Source organism: Mastigoproctus giganteus, chromosome 2, assembly GCF_048544385.1.
Source record: "Mastigoproctus giganteus isolate SK-2022 chromosome 2, ASM4854438v1, whole genome shotgun sequence".
Taxonomy (NCBI): domain Eukaryota; kingdom Metazoa; phylum Arthropoda; class Arachnida; order Uropygi; family Thelyphonidae; genus Mastigoproctus; species Mastigoproctus giganteus.
In genome coordinates, this window is record NC_143576.1 from 100,908,670 (window position 1) to 100,927,509 (window position 18,840).

The 18,840-nt window shown below is 37.7% G+C and overlaps 1 protein-coding gene across 1 annotated transcript in view; it reads left to right on the top strand.

Moving 5' to 3' along the window:
• The window catches only part of LOC150089465 (uncharacterized), a 1,372,165-nt gene that overhangs the window by 270,911 nt on the left and 1,082,414 nt on the right, over positions 1-18,840 (top strand). The window contains exons 10-12 of the mRNA XM_090389992.1: positions 3,408-3,464; positions 18,432-18,485; positions 18,603-18,656. Coding sequence (XP_090246118.1) covers positions 3,408-3,464; positions 18,432-18,485; positions 18,603-18,656 — 165 coding nt within the window. The remainder of the gene's footprint in view (positions 1-3,407; positions 3,465-18,431; positions 18,486-18,602; positions 18,657-18,840) is intronic.

The window sequence follows — 18,840 nt, forward strand, 5'->3', positions numbered from 1 at the left end:
CCCACCAAACACGGAGGATGCGGAAAGGTCAGGGAATAACCACCGCATATCCCCAGAGCAGTATGGCCTTAGTTGCTAATGCTCCTAAAAACCAAATAAGAACAAAAAAAAAAACTCTCTCTCTCCAGGGTAACTCAGAAATTATTTTTTGGTTGGTGCAGCAAAAGCCTCAGGCTTCCTTGCACCATATGGCTAATTATAATAATAATAATAATAAAGTGTCTGGCCCATGTTGAACTCGTCACTTGCAGCCAGCTGATAAATGATATCCCCTTTTCCTGGGGAGAGTCAGTAAGCATAACAGGTTTCTTCAGTTCCTGTTGCCATTGATGCATACCTCAATGCTTACCATTTGGTCAATCTTGAGGTACTTTTAGGGTTGTTGTTGTCTTGGTAGGAATTGGAGTTTATGGAATATGTCTACTCTGTTTTTTATAATTTTATTTGTGTGGTTATTGGTTGTTTTATAAAATTGTTTTAATAGTCTTGTTCTCATTGGAGGACATCTTCTCTCTTCCATGCCCCCCTCCACAAACAACTAAATACCTGCAATGAGAACTTAAATTTTCCATTCAAGTCAGGTAAGGAAGAGTTTTGTTCCAGTGAAGTCAGGAACATTAACTAATTACAAATAGTTGGAATATATGCCTATGCTATTCCCCCCCTTTTGTCCTGGCAATCTTTATAGTTAATGGCAAAAAGATTTATCCACTGGACAGCCCTCACACTAATCTGCCCAAGGAATCTTGTAGAGCTACAACCATTTAGAAAGTTCCAAGGATACAGCTCTTCTTTGTCTTCACTCTGCTTCAGTGCATTATGTAGATTGTTCTTCAAAATGTAGTCGTAATTAGTAATTTATGAATTTACATCCGATGAAGGCCACAGAGTTTCCAAAACTAAGGTATTTCTATGCAGTCAAGTTAGTATTTATTAATTTATGCTTTTCTAATGCAGTATTAAAAAATTTAATTTATAATAATCAAACTACCATATTTTCTGGATGATGGACTATGTTTTAGAAAGCAAATTTTATAAAAAAATGTTTTATTTGCGTGTATTTGAAACACAAATTCACAAGTGTTTACTTAACAAAATGTCAGTAAAATGGATCTTTTACTCATCATATAACGTCAATAAAACACTTCATTGCTGAGATTATGATTTGAAATTTCTTAAAAGAGTGTTTATCTTCATGGCTACCAAGGACTTTGCTGATTCCATATTTCCTGAAAGACATTGCAACTGTCATCTGTTTCACTAACTCCCACTAATATTTCAGCCATTTGCCCACATAGACGAATGATTGGTTGTGCTATTCATACTTTTGGTGTAAAATCATGATTTGGGTGCCTAATTCCATTTGGTCTACTCCTCACACATGAATGCATCAAATGGTTTGGTAATTGAGATATCTATTGGCTGCATTTGGCTAAGGTCTACTATTTGCCTAACTCTGTGTTTAATTCAGTAACTATCCTTTTTATTGCCTTAATTACATTCGATCCAAAATTGTCACTTAACAAAAGAACTGTTTTTGAAAATCCTAGCTTCTAAAAATAGAATAGACCATTTTGACCATATTCTCTCTAGTGTGCCCAAAGATGTCTACATGCACCTGTTATACCCTAGTACCATTAGATGCAGGGACATTTTAGACAGCATTTTCCAGACCATAAGATTCACTAAATAACATTAGTGTAATTAAATTAGACTAATTTATTAGTGTAATTAATTACATTAGTGTACTTAATTAGTGTAATGCATCTTATGGTGTATATAGTATCTTATGGTCTGGAAAATATGGTAAACAAGTTTTTATACCAAGTTCTCAAACTGCTTACAAACCTGATTTCAATTGGGTTGGTCAACTTCTACTTCTGAGGAAGTAGCTGAAAATCAGTTCTGGAACCTTGGCGAGGATTTTTTAAAATCTTTTCTTTTTTGATGGTATGGATTCTGGCCTGTTCAAAGAGCAGCAGCAGCAGTTAAGAAGAATAGAAAAGAATATAATAAGTGCGGCTATCCATTTTAATGTACTGTTAGAATTGCCATGCAGTTGATTGCTGGGCACCACATGATTTTACAAATTTTTTCTTATGTGACTAAATAGCTATAATGTATTGTATTAATCAGTTTTGTGTAATATTAGATTTTTTTCTGGCGAAGGTAAAGAAAGCCAACACGAGAATGACGAGAAACATTGGATAACTTACGCGGAAAATTAGTTTGTCGATATGGCACTTTAGCGCTGCTTGCTAGAGTGCCATGTTGGGAGGTGTTATTGGTCTGGAGCAAAGTCAAGAACGATATATTGATTGATAGGTAGACTTGGCAAATGATGTGCTGATGGGTGCACGAACACAACACACAACACACAATAACATTGGTTTAGTATCACTCAGAAGCACTAATGGTAACTTGCCCTAATGAACGCTTTCCATTATGGAGAAAGATGGTCAGGTTACTTCCACTTGAATCCCATGGGAGCTTGACCCCCTCCCGAAGTGGAAGGGATAACCTAACCTTTTTTTCTTTAGAATCATAGTCATATTTAGAAATACATTCATAAAAAAATATTTTTTTTTATGAGTGTATTTTTATTTTTTTGTTCGATAACATACTCTAATGGTGAAAAAAGGTCAGGTTACCTCCACTTGAATCCCATGGGAGCTCTTGAACCCTTCCCGAAATGGACCATTTTTCTTTAGAATTTTTCTTTTCATGGGTGGACTAGCGTATAAATTGTTTATTAACAAAATATTAATTTTTTATTACTGTACTTTTATTTTTAAGGTCAGGTTACGAAATATAACGAGAAATAAAGAAACCTTTTCCTTTTTTTCGTAACCGAACCTAAATCAACAGTATAGTAAAAACACTCACGAACTTCAAAAATCTGCTTTTAATAATGAGAAAAAAACATAATAAAGAACATAAAAATGAACCGAACGAAACTTTTATTAATTTAGTTTTCATCAACAAATCAACCAACCTTTTATTTTCCTTACTAATTTCTTCCATCTTTAAAAGATTCATCACTACTATTACCTGTTTACTGTTAATCACAAAACTATTATGCACTTCTTTACTCATAAATACACATTATTTATGAGTAAAGTAGCTACACAGTAGCTTGTCGTCTGTCGTGCCCACCACCAATCATTTCATCGTTTGCCACGCCTACCTGTCAATCAATATATTTTTCTCGATTTCGGCTCCAGACCGATAACACCTACCGTTTGTTTACGTAACGAGCATTGCTAGAGTCTGGTGTCGGGAAACTAATTTTCCGCATAAGTTATCCAACGTTTCTCGTTGTTTTCGTGGTGGCTTTCTTTACTTTAGCCTTTTTTCTTAGTTTTAAATTTATATATTCTGAATATTTTTATTACTTTCATCCTCAGCTTGCTATGAGAGGTCCCCCTGGTCCCATGGGTTTGTCTGGACTAACAGGACCAGTAGTAAGTTTTTTAAAATTGATTTGCATATAAACAGATGTAGAATTGTATGTAAAATAAACAAAGTAATATGAAAGACTAGACTGTAATTTCTCTTTCAAAGTATCAAACATGACTAAATTTTCTACTTATCCCAGTTGATTTTAATCTGAATTGAAAAATACAGTTGTAAATTTATCACAAATACAAATTTGGAAATGTGTACAATAAAACTTCCTACATTCAGATTTTAGGATGCACCCTAATATGCACTGAAATTTTCTGACCTGGCAATGTGATTTAATTTTATTCTGATATAAACTGAAGGATTAAACTCAAAAGTCTATAAAAATTTAGCCATTTCCAACAAATTGTTCATCTTTTATTTAAACATTTTTAATTTAATTTTTAATATGTTTATAGTGCTCGATAAAAGCATGTTAATATGAATTTAATATATGTGTAGTGAGCATGCAAAACTTTCTAGATGAGTGACATTGAATATGAAGATTACCGGCCTTCCATTGTAGGTGATCACCATTTTTGATCAGCTTACTTAGTATTGAGAGTTATTTTTATTGAACTGCTGGATCATTTTATTTCATATTATTTAAAATAATCATTTAAATAATAAATGCCATTGCAAATTGTAAAAGATATCAGTGAACGATAATAATTTGAAATTATACATGTATGACACGGTAGATTTCATGATCATCAGGTCAGTGATATACACTGACCAACATTATTTCTAAAGGTTACAACCACAAAATCAAATGAAACATCCTGTGGTGATTTGCATAAATGTGGCCGTTCAGTAGAAAGCTGGTGCACATGCAAAAATTTGAATTGTGATGAAAGGGCTCACATAAACAGATAAACGCACCAGTTCAGTAGTTATGTTCAAATTACCGATTGGTGAGCACAATTGTGCTATAAACAGTGCTACAAACAGTGCTACAAACAACGAAATGGCTAGTAGACAACATCTGGATGACTTTACCCGGAGTCGAATAATTGGGAAGCTTGAAGAAGGTTGAAGTGTGAGGAGTGTGGCTGCAGAGTTCGGTATCGCCCATAGCATTGTCTCACGTATGTGGTCGGCCTTCAGAACGACAGGTACAGCTGTTCGAAGGGCCAGTGGTGGTTGTCCATGAAAAACAATGCCCAATGATGACCGCTATATACTCCTACGGGCCAAGAGGGACTGACACCAGACAGCAGGATCCATTGCAAACGAGCTGCACAGGAGCATGGGACGCAGGATATTGTGATTTACTGTGGCCAGGTGACTCCGCAAAGGTGGACTGTTTGCCCGATGGCCAGTACACTGTGTCCCTTTAACACCTGCCCATCAGAGACACCGTTTACAGTGGTGCATTGAACACAAGAACTAGACAGCAGCGCAATGGGATAAGGTACTCTTTACTGATGAGAGTAGATTCAGTCTGAGCAGCAATTCTAGATGTCAGCTAATCTGGCAAGAGTGATATTTTTGGGGTGATCCATGTTGGCACACTGTATCAGTGTGCCAACTTGGTATCACCCCGCAAACATCACTGAAAGGGACTGATATGGCGGTCGAGGTGTTCTCGTCTGGGGAGGCGTTATCTTGGATGGACGTACACAACTCCAGATACTGGAAGGTGGTACTGTAACCTGAGCACACTACTGTACTGAGGTAATCTGTCCCCATGTGCATCTGTTCTGAGGTGCTATTGGCCACGAGTTCATGTTTATGGATGATAACACCACACCCCATCGCACTGCAGCTGTTAATATGCTTTTGGAAAGTGAGGACATTGTTCTTATGGATTGGCCTGCCTATTCCTCCAATCTAAATCCCATCCTTGGATGGGATTTAGATCGATGGAACAGGCAGGCCAATCCATACGAACACATATGGGACACTCTGGGGAGACACCTAATGGCACGTCCACACCCACCAGAAAATGTTCACCAGCTGAAGATGGCACTGACAGAGGAATGGATGATGTTACCACAAGAACTTATCAACAACATTGTTCTAAGTATGGACAGGCGGTGCAAAGCCTGCATCTACATTAGGGGTGGCTATATCTCATACTGAGGACCACCTCTTAGCATTAGCATTAGTAGAGGCATATGATGCAAGAAAGCAAGCTTATGCAGCATCAGCAAAAAAAAAAAAAAAAAAAAACACACTCCCACTTCATCCCTCCGTTCGTTCTAAGTACCTGTCCAGCTCAGCCTTAAATTTATTTAGGCTATCAACTTTCACAACAAAGGATGGAAGTCTGTTCCACCAACCAACCACCCACTGGGTAAAGGCAAACTTCCGCACATCTATCCTACATCTGTCTTTCCTCAATTTGAATTTGCCCTCTCATGTGATTATTCTGAGTAAGAGGAAGAATCCCATCAGCATTAAGCATGCTCAAACAGTATCATTTAAGGCTTTATACACCTCAATCAGATCACCTCACAGGTGCCTAGTTTCCAGACACTGTAATTTGCAAAATTTAAGCCTTTCTTCGTAAGAGCAACCCTTTGTTCCATTCACTAATCTCGTTGCCCTTCTCTGTGCTCGTTCCAGCAGCTCTACATCCTTCTTGAAATGAGGCCTCCAGACCTGTATTCAATACTCAAGGTGTGGCCTGACCATTGCCTTATATAAGGGGATAATCACCTCCTTATCCCTGTTAGAAAAATTCCTGTATATCATTGACAAGACACTATGAGCTACTCTTGCAGACCATCTGCACTGATCAGAAAACTTCATATCAGCATGCGCAATTACCCCCAGGTCCTTTTCGTTCTCTACCACTGTCATTGCTGCTTCCCATATGTAGTACTTTACATTTGTCAATGTTAAACTTCATTTGCCACCTCTCAGGCCATCTGCTCACTTTTTCTAGATGTCCTTAACTGTGTCCTTAACAACCCTGCCAACCTTCCTATCGTCTGCAAATTTGGACATTAAGCTTGATAGACCATCATCAATATCATTTACAAATTCAGAAAACAAAAATGGACCCAATACTGAACCCTGAGAGATGCCACTAATAACATTAGTCCATGATGAGCAGTGTTTGCTTAACATTCTGTTCATTAAACTCATTACTAAGTTTGAAGGACGAGCTCCTTTGGAGTTTAAACATACCTTAAAAGGTCACAATTACAAGAAGATAGAGCAAAAATCTAATAAGTAATTCAGAACTGTTCACAACCATTAGAACTTAACACTTAATGTGGTCTGCATATCTAATTATGGATATCGATGAAAACAATTGCAATATATCACTTCTATAATATCAAAATATTTATACTAAAAAGGTTTTAGTGCTGAAAGCCTCAGAACAAGTTAGTGAATAGAATCATTTTAGTTCCGTAGTAAATCATCGAAGTAGGTGAAATGTTATCATTTCTGTTATATCTTATATTGTGAATGCCTTCACAACGAGTTGCCCTGATATTGAACTACCTTGAATAAGCAACACTTCGACAATGGATTCTCGAATAGGCAATACAGGAATTTTGCTAGTAGGGAAAAGGCGGTGATTATCCCTTTGTGTAAGGCAATGGTCAGGCCATGCCTTGAGTACTGCATACAGGTCTGGAAGCCTCATTTTAGGAAGTATATTGCTTGAGTGAGTACAGAGAAGGGCAACAAGATTATTGAGGGGGACGAAGGGTTCCTCTTACCAAGAAAGGCTTAAGTTCTGCAAATTGCAGTGTCTAGAGACCTGCGAGATGATCTGATTGAGGTGTATAAGGCCTTGAATGGGTTGAGCATGCTGAATTCTGATGGGATTCTTCCTCTTGCTCAGATTAAGAACCGCAGGAGGCATAAATTCAAATTGAAGAAAGACAGTTATAGAATAGATGTGCGGAAACTTGCCTTTAGCCAGCTGGTAGTTGATTGCTGCAATAAACTTCCATCAGTTGTTGTGGAAGTTGATAGCTTAAATAAATTCAAGGAGGAACTGGACAAATTTTTAGAAGGAATGGGTGTGTGTGAAATGGTGTTTTTTTTTTTTTTTTGCTTATGCTACTACCTAACTTTTCACAGGATCTAGAAAAGTTAGGTAGATGGGCTGAGAAACTGAAGTTTAATATTGACAAATGCAAAGTACTGCATATGGGTAGAGTATCCTAAGAGAAACATACCAATTGTGTGGTACTGCACTCAGGGAGGTGGAGAATGAAAAAGACCTAGGGCTAATTGTGCATCGGATATAAAGTTCTCTGAGCAGTGCAGATGGGCTACGAGAGTAGGTCATGGAGTTTTGTTAATGATATATAGGAATTTTGCTAGCAGAGACAAGGAGGTGATTATACCTTTGTATCAGGCAATGGTCAGGCCACACCTTGAGTATTGCATACAGATCTGGAGGCCTTATTTTAGGAAGGATGTAGAGTTGCTAGGATGAGTACAGAGAATGGCAACACGATTGGTGGAAGGAACAAAGTGGGTTCTCTTACCAGGAGAGGCTTAAATTCTGTAAGTTGCAGCATCTGGAGACTAGGCACCTGCGAGATGATCTGATTGAGGCATATAAGGCCTTGAATGGTTTGAGCAGGCTCAATGCTGATGGGATACTTCTACTTGCTCAGATTAAGAACCTGAGGGGGCATAGATTCAAATTGAGGAAAGACAGTTGTAGAATAGATGTGCGGAAGTTTGCATTTAGCCCGCAGGTAGTTGATTGCTGGAACAGACTTCCATCTGTTGTTGTTGTGATAGCTTAAATAAATTTAAAGCTGAACTAGATGAACATCTGGAGTGTCCAGATGGGTGAAATGGGAAGGTTGTTTTTTTGGCTGATGCTGTATAAGTTTGCTTTCTTGCCTCGTATACCTCAACTAATGCTAATGCAAAGCTTGCTTTCTTGCATCACATGCCTCTTCTACTACTACTTTGGCAGTGGATTCTCAACAGATACAACTACCCCACTGCCACCAAGAGTAAGTAACATTAGTCTTCTCCATTGGTGGAGCGTTGCTTATTGGAGGTAATGGAATATCATTGCAACTTGTTGTGAAGGCATCCACAATATGGGATACATGAATATTAAAAACTTGGCCATTTCACCTAATTCAGTGGTTTACTATGACCTAAAATGATGTTTGGCACTAACTTGTTCGATTACCAAAGGTTTATATGTTTAATATTTTTTAATATTAAAAATATATAATTTCTATATTTAAAAAAGCATATTAAGTGAGAAAAGGTCATTATCATAATACACTGTGTATTCTTTATCACAAACTTTTTATGTGGGAAAACATTTTACCCGGGAAACTTCTTATGTGGGAAAATAATACATTACAACATATAGAGTTGAAATTGGTACTTAAGAAACCAAACCTAGTACAGGGGAAAACGTCTTATGTGGGAATTTCTTATCCGGGTTCTACTGTATATGTCTAGTAAGTTATTTTGGGATTGTTATTCCTCAAGTGTAAGACCTTGTATTTTGCTGCCTTAAAACTTAGTTTCCACTTTTCTGACAGGGCTGATTATTAACTTTTCTATTTCTCCCTTGTGCCGATTATTAACTGTTACTGATCTTGACTTTATCTGCAAATTTTGATATCATACCCTATATCCCACTTCTTATGTTGGCCAAATTTGAAGAGTGAACATTAATCATAGTCTCTTTGCCTCCTACCCTGAAGTCACCCTGCAATCCATCTGTGGATTTTCCCTGCGATTCCAACACATTCCAGCTTATTGAGTAAACTCTCGTGCAGTACTGAGTCAAAAGCTTTACTGAAATCCAAGTAAGCAGTGTCAAAATTATTTTTGATATCCAGCTCACGAGTGGCTCCATCAAAATAGCTTACCAGGTTGGTTAAGCATGATTTTCCCTTTACAAAAGCATACTATGTTTCCTTCAGAATTCCATCTCTATTTATATAATCCTGTACTTCACTCTTGATTATGGAATCAATAATCAAGAGTGCAGGTTATCCATGATCAAGAGGTTTTTGGTTTTAGGCTTAAAGGTTTTTGTAATAAATTTCAAAATCAGTCATACGGTTTTTCCAGCTTCAGTCATATGGTTTCTCTTCACTGTGAGGGGGCTTTCTTCTGTAAATATCAATTCAAAGTACTCATTCAATTCATCTGCATTATCAGCAGGGTTATCTATAACTTTCCCACATCCAGTCTGATTCATTCTTTTCTTTTTAGTATTCATGTATGAAAAAAACTCTTTGTCCTTCTTTGTTGCACTCTGTCAGTGATTTCTCTCTCATAATTGACTTTTGCCAGCCTAACCTTTTTTTGTGGTGTTGTTACAGATTAATTTGTAGCCATTATAGGCTTCAGTACTTTTTATCTCTCTCTATCTTTTCCTCTCATGTTTTTCTGCTCACTTAAACTGGTTACTTCATTATTAGCATTAGTATTAGCATTAGCATTAGTAGAGGCATTTGATGCAAGAAAGCAAGCTTATGCAGCATCAGCCAAAAAAAAAAAAAAAAAAACCACTTCCACTTCACCCCTCTGTTCATTTGAAATACCTGTCCAGCTGAGCCTTAAACTTATTTAGGCTATCAACTTCCACGACAAGGGATGGAAGTCTGTTCCACCAACCAACCACCCGCTGGCTAAAGGCAAATTTCCTCACGTCTATCCTGCATCCGTCTTTCCTCAATTTGAATTTATGCCCTCTCAGGTGATTATTCTGAGCAAGAGGAAGAATCCCATCAGCATTGAGCATGCTCAAACCATTCAAGGCTTTATATACCTCTATCAGATCACCTCGCTGGTGCCTAGTCTCCAGACACTGTAATTTGCAAAACTTAAGCCTTTCTTCGTAAGAGCACCCCTTTGTTCCATTCACTAATCTTGTTGCCCTTTTCTGTACTCGTTCCAGCATCTCTACATCCTTCTTGAAATGAGGCCTCCAGACCTGTGTACAGTACTCTAGGTGTGGTCTGACCATTGCCTTATACAAGGGAATAATCACCTCCTTATCCCTACTAGAAAAATTCCTATATATCATCAACAATACACCATGAGCTACCCTTGCAGCCCGTCTGCACTGCTCAGAAAACTTCATATCTGCCTGCACAACCACGCCCAGGTCCCTTTCATTCTCTACCACTGTCAGTGTAGTACCACAAAGTTGATACGTTGCTCTGGGGTTGCTGTTTCCCATATGTAGTACTTTACATTTGTCAATGTTAAACTTCATTTGCTACCTCTCAGCCCATCTGCTCAACCTTTCCAGATCCTGTTGCAACAGCATAGTGTCAGTAGTGTCCTTGACAACCCTGCCAATCTTCGTATCGTCTGCAAACTTGGACATTAAGCTTGATATTCCATCATCAATATCATTTATAAATACAGAAAACAATAATGGACCCAAAACTGAACCCTGAGGGACTCCACTAATAACATTAGTCCACGATGAGCAGTGTCCATTGATTACCACTCTGTCTTCTCCACCTCAACCACTCCTTTATCCATAGCAGCAATTTGCCTCCAATGCCACACTGCTCCAATTTGTGCAGCAGTCTTCCATGTGCAACAGTATCAAAAGCCTTTCTAAGATCCAAGTATATAATATCAAAGTTATTCCCTGCATCCAGTTCTTTTGTGACTGCATCATAGTATCCAATCAAATTGGTCAGGCAAGACTTCCCCTTAACAAAACCATGCTGTGTCTGAGCTATAACTGAAGTCTTGTCTAGATGATCCTGCAGTGCTTCTTTAACCAGTGCCTCCATTAATTTTCCGGGAACAGAAGTTAAACTAATAGGTCTATAATTACTTGTGTCGCCCTTTGATGTCACATTTGCACATCTCCAGTCAATGGGTACTTCCCCTGAGTCCAAGGAAGCTCTCATAATTATGGCTAAGGGTTTGCTTACTTACTTCCTTTGCTGCCTCCTTTAATATAACTGGATAGATCCCATCCACCCCAGGTGCCTTTCTTGTATTTATATTCAACAATTTCTCCTCCACTTTACTCTCAGTTATTACAAGATTTTCTAGCTTACTGCCAGAGTTGAATACACCTCTGACATTCCCCTCGCTGAATAACTCCTCATGTGTGAATGTTGATGCAAAATATTCATTTAGTTTGTTAGCTACCTGAGCAGGATCATCAACAGTTGACCCGTCGATATCAAGTGGACCAATCTGATTCATCCCCTTCCTTCTAGAGTTTACATAAGTAAAGAACTCTTTGCTGTTTTTCTTTGCATCCCTTGCCAAAGATTTCTCGTAATCTGCCTTCGCCTGCCTAACCTCCTTTGTAACTTGGTTACAGATCAACTTGTATCTATCATAGGCTTCTGTGTCACGTGTTAATTTGTATGTATCCCATGCATTTTTCTTCTCTGCCATATGTCTCATTAGTTCATCTGACATCCACTTAGGCCTAAACCTTGAACAATATTTCTTAGTTGGTATGTAAAGCCTAGTAGCTTCCAAGATAAGTTCTTTGAATGCTTCCCATTTTGAATTTGCTGTTGGTAACATCATCAGTTGGTCCCACTGTATAGAATTTAAATACTGTCTCAGTCTATCGTAGTCGCCTTTACGAAAGCAAAGCAATAACCCTTCCCTTTACCCCTAATGGTAGTTACCTCTTTGAGTAAATCCCACTTCAGCACACTGTGATCACTGCCACCTAGTGGTTCATTTACCTGCAGATTCTTAATGCATGAAGAATCACTACTGATAATCAAATCAAGAGTATTACTCCCTCTAGTTGCCTCCCGAACATGCTGATGTAGAAAAAAATCATCCAATAAATCCACAAAAGCCTTGCTAGTGAGTGAGTGACCAGCCCCCAAATTCCAGTCAATATCTGGGAAATTAAAATCTCCTATTATAAGACTCTCTGATTTACTGGCCCACTCTATTTCCCTGTACAGTTTCTTATTATACTCATCAGAGTCATTAGGCCTATAGCACACTCCTACTGTCAATTTTGATCTCCCAATGCTTATGTCACACCAAACTGACTCGATACTGCACTGTCCAGCAATGTCGACTGGCTTCACTTTTTTGGATTTTATGTATTTCTTAATTAATAGCATAACCCCTCCTCCCTTCCTATCCTGTCTATCCTTTCTGTAGACATTGTACTCCCCAAATTCCAGTTCTGCATTCCTTATATCTGTGTGACACCACGTCTTTTAAATCCCCACAATATCTGCCTTTGATGTTTTGAGCAATACCTCAAATTCATCAAATTTATTTACTAAACTCCTAGCATTGGTGTACACGCAAGTATACATGCACCTGTTCTTTTTCTTAGCTACCCTAACACAACCCATGTGTTTACTTGTACCCCAATGATTCCCAGCAGTCTCTGAAATATCCTGCATCTTATTTTCCAGGCTGCGGCTCATTCCAATAGAAGCAGTGCAAGAATCACTTTCACCTCTGTCAGTGGCTACTGTTAATCTGTTAGTCCTTGTATCCCCCCAATCTAGCAGTTTTCTGACCCACCTAACACTGCCTCGATAGCATCAGCAAAGATTCTTGCACCCTTTCTATTTAAGTGTATCCCATCCCTGTAGAAGCAGTCTCTCCTGTTAACAAGTACAGACCAGGCTGAAAAAAATTCTACCCCTTGGAAACTTATTCTTCCATCTTGGAATCCTCCTTATTTTCTTAATGGTATATACACTTTCAAGTCTTTTGTGACTATAGCTTTGACGTTATTTCTTATGTATTCACACCGTATGGGCTGATAGAACTATAGCTTTGATGTTTTTATAGCTTTGACGTTATTTCTAATGTATTCACACCGTATGGGCTGATAGAACTATAGCTTTGATGTTTTTTGCCATAATTGTAATGTATTCACACTGTGTGAGCTGATAGAGGCTACCTAAAGTTGTCATAATCTCCTTTCCTGAAATTTATACCTTTTCTTTTGCCTTTAACAGCTGTTGCCTCTCTCTCTCTCTCTCCCTCCCCCCCTCATTGTCCAACTTAGAACTATGTGGTCACTTCCAGCTAATGATTCCTGTACTGTCAATCCTATAATGTTATCTGGCTCATGAGAGTTGATTAGATTTAGAATTTTTTCCCTTAGTACTTTTCCTAACATGCTAATATAAATAACAGTTGTCCAGTTGACTTAAAAATTTTGTTACCCACAGCAAGTTTTCCTCTCACTTGCTCTAGTCATTTATAGGCAAATAAAAATCACCCATAATGAGTCATTCACAGATGCACACCCATTCCATTTGCATGCAGAGAAAATGAAATTATTATGTTCACACATAATAATTGTATCATAGATTATTGTGTGTGAATAAGCATAGTGGTGTATTTACCAGTGATAATGAAAAGAAAAAGGTGAATATACAGATATGTAAAAAAGGAAGATAATAAAACATAAGACAACAAGAATGAAATGCATTCTCATTACATACCGGTTATTCTCATTATGTAATATTTATTACATAAACAGTGAAAATTAGGCAAAAAATGAAATATATGACAGTGAAAAAATAATAAGATATCAGGTAGAGCTATTACATGAAACCATAATAATGCATTAACAAAGCAGTACTAGAAAGAAATTATAGCATACAGAGCTACCACCTGTCCAGATTTATGACAGAATTCATCCTTTTTTTTTTTGACCCAGTCGTCTGGCCATTATAATTTGGCCTTTGTCAAACTCACTTAAGTTCGCTGCCTTTCGCATTTGAAGAACAAGAGTAACACCGATTACTGTAGCTCAGTATCAGGTGTTTTTTATACTGTGTCCCGACCCGCGCACGTGCTGTAGTTCACCTGCAGTTGCTTCCTTCGATTTGCATAACGACTCACTGGTCATGATGTTTTGGCTCATCGGTGTATGTACAAAGGGGTATCCAAAAGTTCATACCCTTACCTAGAAATAATAGCCCTAGAAAGGTGAAACTTCACAGGAACTTTAATCCTTTTCTATGTACTTTCCATATATAGTAACACATTTCTCCCATCTATGGATCAGTTATTTTATTTAACTTCACGAGATGCAGTCTTTTTTGTTTATTCCCTGACATTTTATCTTTATGTCAATGCCTTGATCATAAAAGTCCACACTTTTTGCCTGAAACCACGATTCCACTTTATTAATGACTTCCTGAGACGAATCAAAGCAGCATCCATGCAATGATTTCATCATTGTACACCCAGCATTCATCATTTATCACTAACCGATCAAAAAAAGTTCTCAACATCTGCATTATGCAAATCAACAGTTGGCAAGAACATTGCATTCGATATTGCTTCAGCAAAGGCTTTAACAGTCTTGGAACCCATTGTGCAGAGACCTTAGACATGTGCAAATGTTCATGTAAAATGCTGTGGGCAGACCCATAACTAATTCCCACTGCATTCATGATGAAATGAACTGTCACATGTCTGTTGCTCAGCACCAGCTGCTGAACATTTGCAACCATCTCACTGTCTGTGGATGTTGATGGCCTTCCTTCCTTCTTTTGTCTTGTCAAAGACACTTGTATGACCACACTGGAGCTCTAGTTTCCACTTTTTTACAGTGTCATAGGATGAACAAATCTGCCCATATACAGCTTTTATTTCTTCATCAATTTCCTGAGCTTTCTTGCCCTGCAAATGCAGCAACTTGATCACCGCTTAATACTTCATTTTGTCAACCATAATGTCCTTCTTCAGATTCCGGGCTCCATCTCTGGTACAATTTCATTCCCATAAGTACAATCACCTATGGGAATGAAATTTCACATGTTTATTGAATATGTAGACAACTTATATTAAAAATGGCATCTTCCTACTGAAAAATAGTAGAAAAACATAATCTTGACTTTCTTATTCCCACAAGATTATCATCCAGTTCTACTTTAAACTTAACTATACTCAGTGCCTTCACCATATTGGGAGGCAACTTATTCAGTTAACCTACTGCCTGTAGGTTAACTTCACGAGATGCAGTCTTTTTTGTTTATTCCCTGACATTTTATCTTTATTTCCCCATATTTGTCTTGTCCAAGAGGGCAAAAACAGATCTTCTTCATTCATTTTACTCAATCCTTTAAGTGACTTGTACATTGAAAGGACAAAATTCATGGGATACCTGGTTCCTGGGCAATGCGATACTGTTACCCCTCTCACTAGTGGACGAACCAACTGCTTGACAGGTATATAGGTACACTGCATCACTGCATTCACATAGATGGTAATTCAATTTCTGTATGGATAAACGTCGTGAGTTAACTGACTTTGAAATAGGGATGATAGTGGGTGCCTGATGCATGGGTCACTATTGTGGAGGTGGTACAGAAATTGCACTATCCTCGTTCGACAGTATCAAGGTGTATTGGGAATACACTATTTCTGGAATAACATCACATCATGGACAGCACTGTGGGCAGAGAAAGGTGGTGGATGAACATGGCCATCAACATCTGTCTCGCATTGTTTCAGCCAACCGGAGAACAACAGTGGCACAAATCACACCCACTTCAATAAGGGAGGTGCCAGAAACATCTCCACCAAGGCCATCAGGCGATCATTAGCTGCAATAGGTTATAGGAGCTGCCGACCCACCAGAGTCCCATTGCTAACACCACGACACAGGACTACACATCAACTGCACAAAAGAACATTGGCACTGGACCTTGGATGATTGGAGACTGGTCTCCTGGTCCGGTGAGTCCTATTTCCAGTTATTTTGAGCAGACGGGAGGGTGCATATCTGGTGGAAACTGCATGAACCTATGCACTCATATCAACAAGGAACTGTTCAGGCAGGTGGACAGTCGGTAATGGTCTGGGGCGTGTTCAACTGGCACACGTTGGGACATTTGGTAAGTCTAGATACATCTCTGAATGGTCCAGGTTATGTGTCCATACTTGCAGGCCATCTGCATCCCTTCATGGTCATCGTGCACCCACAGCAGGACTCTTCCAGCAGGACAGTGCACCTCCCCACAGAGCCTGGGTGACTAGAACATGGTTCAAAAAGCATTCCGCAGATTTTACCACCATGGAATGGCCACCCATTCACTGGACATGAACCCTTTGGAGCATCTTTGGGATTCTGTGGAAAGGTCTGTTCGAGCTTTGGATCCTCCACCCAGGATCCTCTGCCTAGTCTCCAGATGCAATTTGTAGAACTGAATACTACTTTCGGAGTGCTTGAAAAAATCGATGCATCTTGCACTGAAACTTCTTGTTCAACCACAGTAGGTTTTTCATCTTCATCACTATAAATTTCATCACTATAAATTTTCTGGTGTCTGCAATGAGTTCCTCTTCATTCGTGCATATCCTGAAACATTCACTGTCTGCATCCATTTCTGCATAATCTTTTAAGCTTAAGTTTTCCTGTAAGTTTAGGTGATGACACATGCTGAAATATATCTTCCCTATTATTGGACTGTTCTTTGCAATTAATAGAGGAAGAAGCATGTGAAACTTCACACATTGCATTATTCAAGGTGGTAAATCCAGCATGTTTGAAGCAGTTGGTGATCACTTTTTCATCAACTTCGTCCTATGCTTGTGCATTTTTATGTGTTTCACATAAATACATTGTCTGCAGGATGTCGATTTCACATTCATTTTTCGCTTTCCAGACACAGCACACTGTTGTTTAATAGTATTCTTTGGTAGTTTTTCTTAAACGACTTTCCTTCCATTCGTTTTTAGCTTCAATGTTCATGGCTGCATTTTTGCTACACTTTTTTGAAAGTGTGGCAAAGTGTGGCAAATGCTATGACTAGTCTTAAATTTCTGGAACCATCCATCTGAACTTTTAAATTCTTCAATATCCATTCGAAGAGCAAACAATTCAACCTTAGCTTTTAAAAGATTACTGTCTACAGGAACACTTTCTGCACCTACCATCATTAGCTATTCCTAAAGTACCATTTCAAGATCCGGATACTTTGCCTTTCATGCTCGAATCCTACTTGGTGCTGCAGATTTCTCTAAACTTTCAACATACACTCTAACCAATGAAATGAACCTCTAGCTGACATTCATTTAAGTACTACACTGCGAGAAAAAAGCATGGGAAATCTTAACAGATGATTTCTCATGGTCAAGCTGCAATTACTTCAATATATTTGAAGCATTCTGTCATTTTTAAACATGAATATTGTAATAAAAAAGTATAAATTCAGATTAAGAGGTAGAAATTTATGGTCATTATAGAGAAATCCTTTTATTTTCAAGGTTGTTATATTGAATGTAAAATAGCATTAGATCAATGAAAAAATTGGCTGGGACCACCATATAGGAGTTTATAACGTGTTGGGATGTTAAAAAGAGGGTCACTATAAAGAGCTTCGACTATGTGTGTGTGTATATATACAGTATATACATATTTTCATGTATTTTTCTTTACTCAAAAATATGCCATCTTGTGACCAGAATAATTATGAAGATTCATGCAATTTATGGATTTTATTTAATTTTTATATTTGTACGAGTATATCACCTTTAAGTATCACCACTTATCATTATTGTCCATATAGATTTTCATCGATTATCTATAAAGGTGGACAGCACATGGGAGTCAACAGCAACAGTTCCTCAACACTTTGCTGCACAATAAATGTTTGGCATGCCTGTTCTTCAATATTTCGATATAGTGGATTTCAAAAATATCAAAATTTTCAGAATCTGGCAATGGCTATGTTCTACTGATGTCAGATTTATGAGATACTGTATATATTTTTAGACTGGTTTGCGTATTTGTGGAAGAAATATATCAGAGAAAAATCCTGGATTAAAACCCTAAACCACTGTATGAGGCCAATTAATTTAACCAAAAGTGAAAAAGTTGTTAAAAAAGTTCCTCTTGTCAGTGAACATTGAGCTCATATGTTCCTAAGTGTCATTAGAAGTGATGAAGTCACTACAGCATTATGGAGAAGTTCATGCATATGTGTATTATATAAAGATATAGTGAATATAGTTAGCATTCTGTATATTAAAATTCTCTGTTTGCTCTATTATTTGGATATATATCTTAAAAGAACACTAATTTTTAGGGTCCACCTGGTCCTCAGGGTCATAAAGGAGAACCTGGAGAGCAGGGAGAAGAGGTAAGTTTTTGATTATAGATAAATCTGTATAACTATTTTAGAATTATTAATTTTTGTTATTATTTTTATTAATAATAATATTTATTAAAATCTTAGAATGATTTATTAATTAACTAGGGACCAAGAGGAATTCGTGGTATTATGGGAGTTCCAGGACATTCAGGAAGAAGAGTGAGTTCCTAAGTCAGTTCATTCCTTCTTTTACTCTTCTTCTTTTTCTTTATATGATATTAATTTATATGAAATTAATACAGATCAAATAAATTGATTGAAAATTTTGTTACTTGCATAATAATTTCATTCTGAAAATTGCTTTAAATTCTGAAAATTATTTTATTTTAATTATTAAATATTT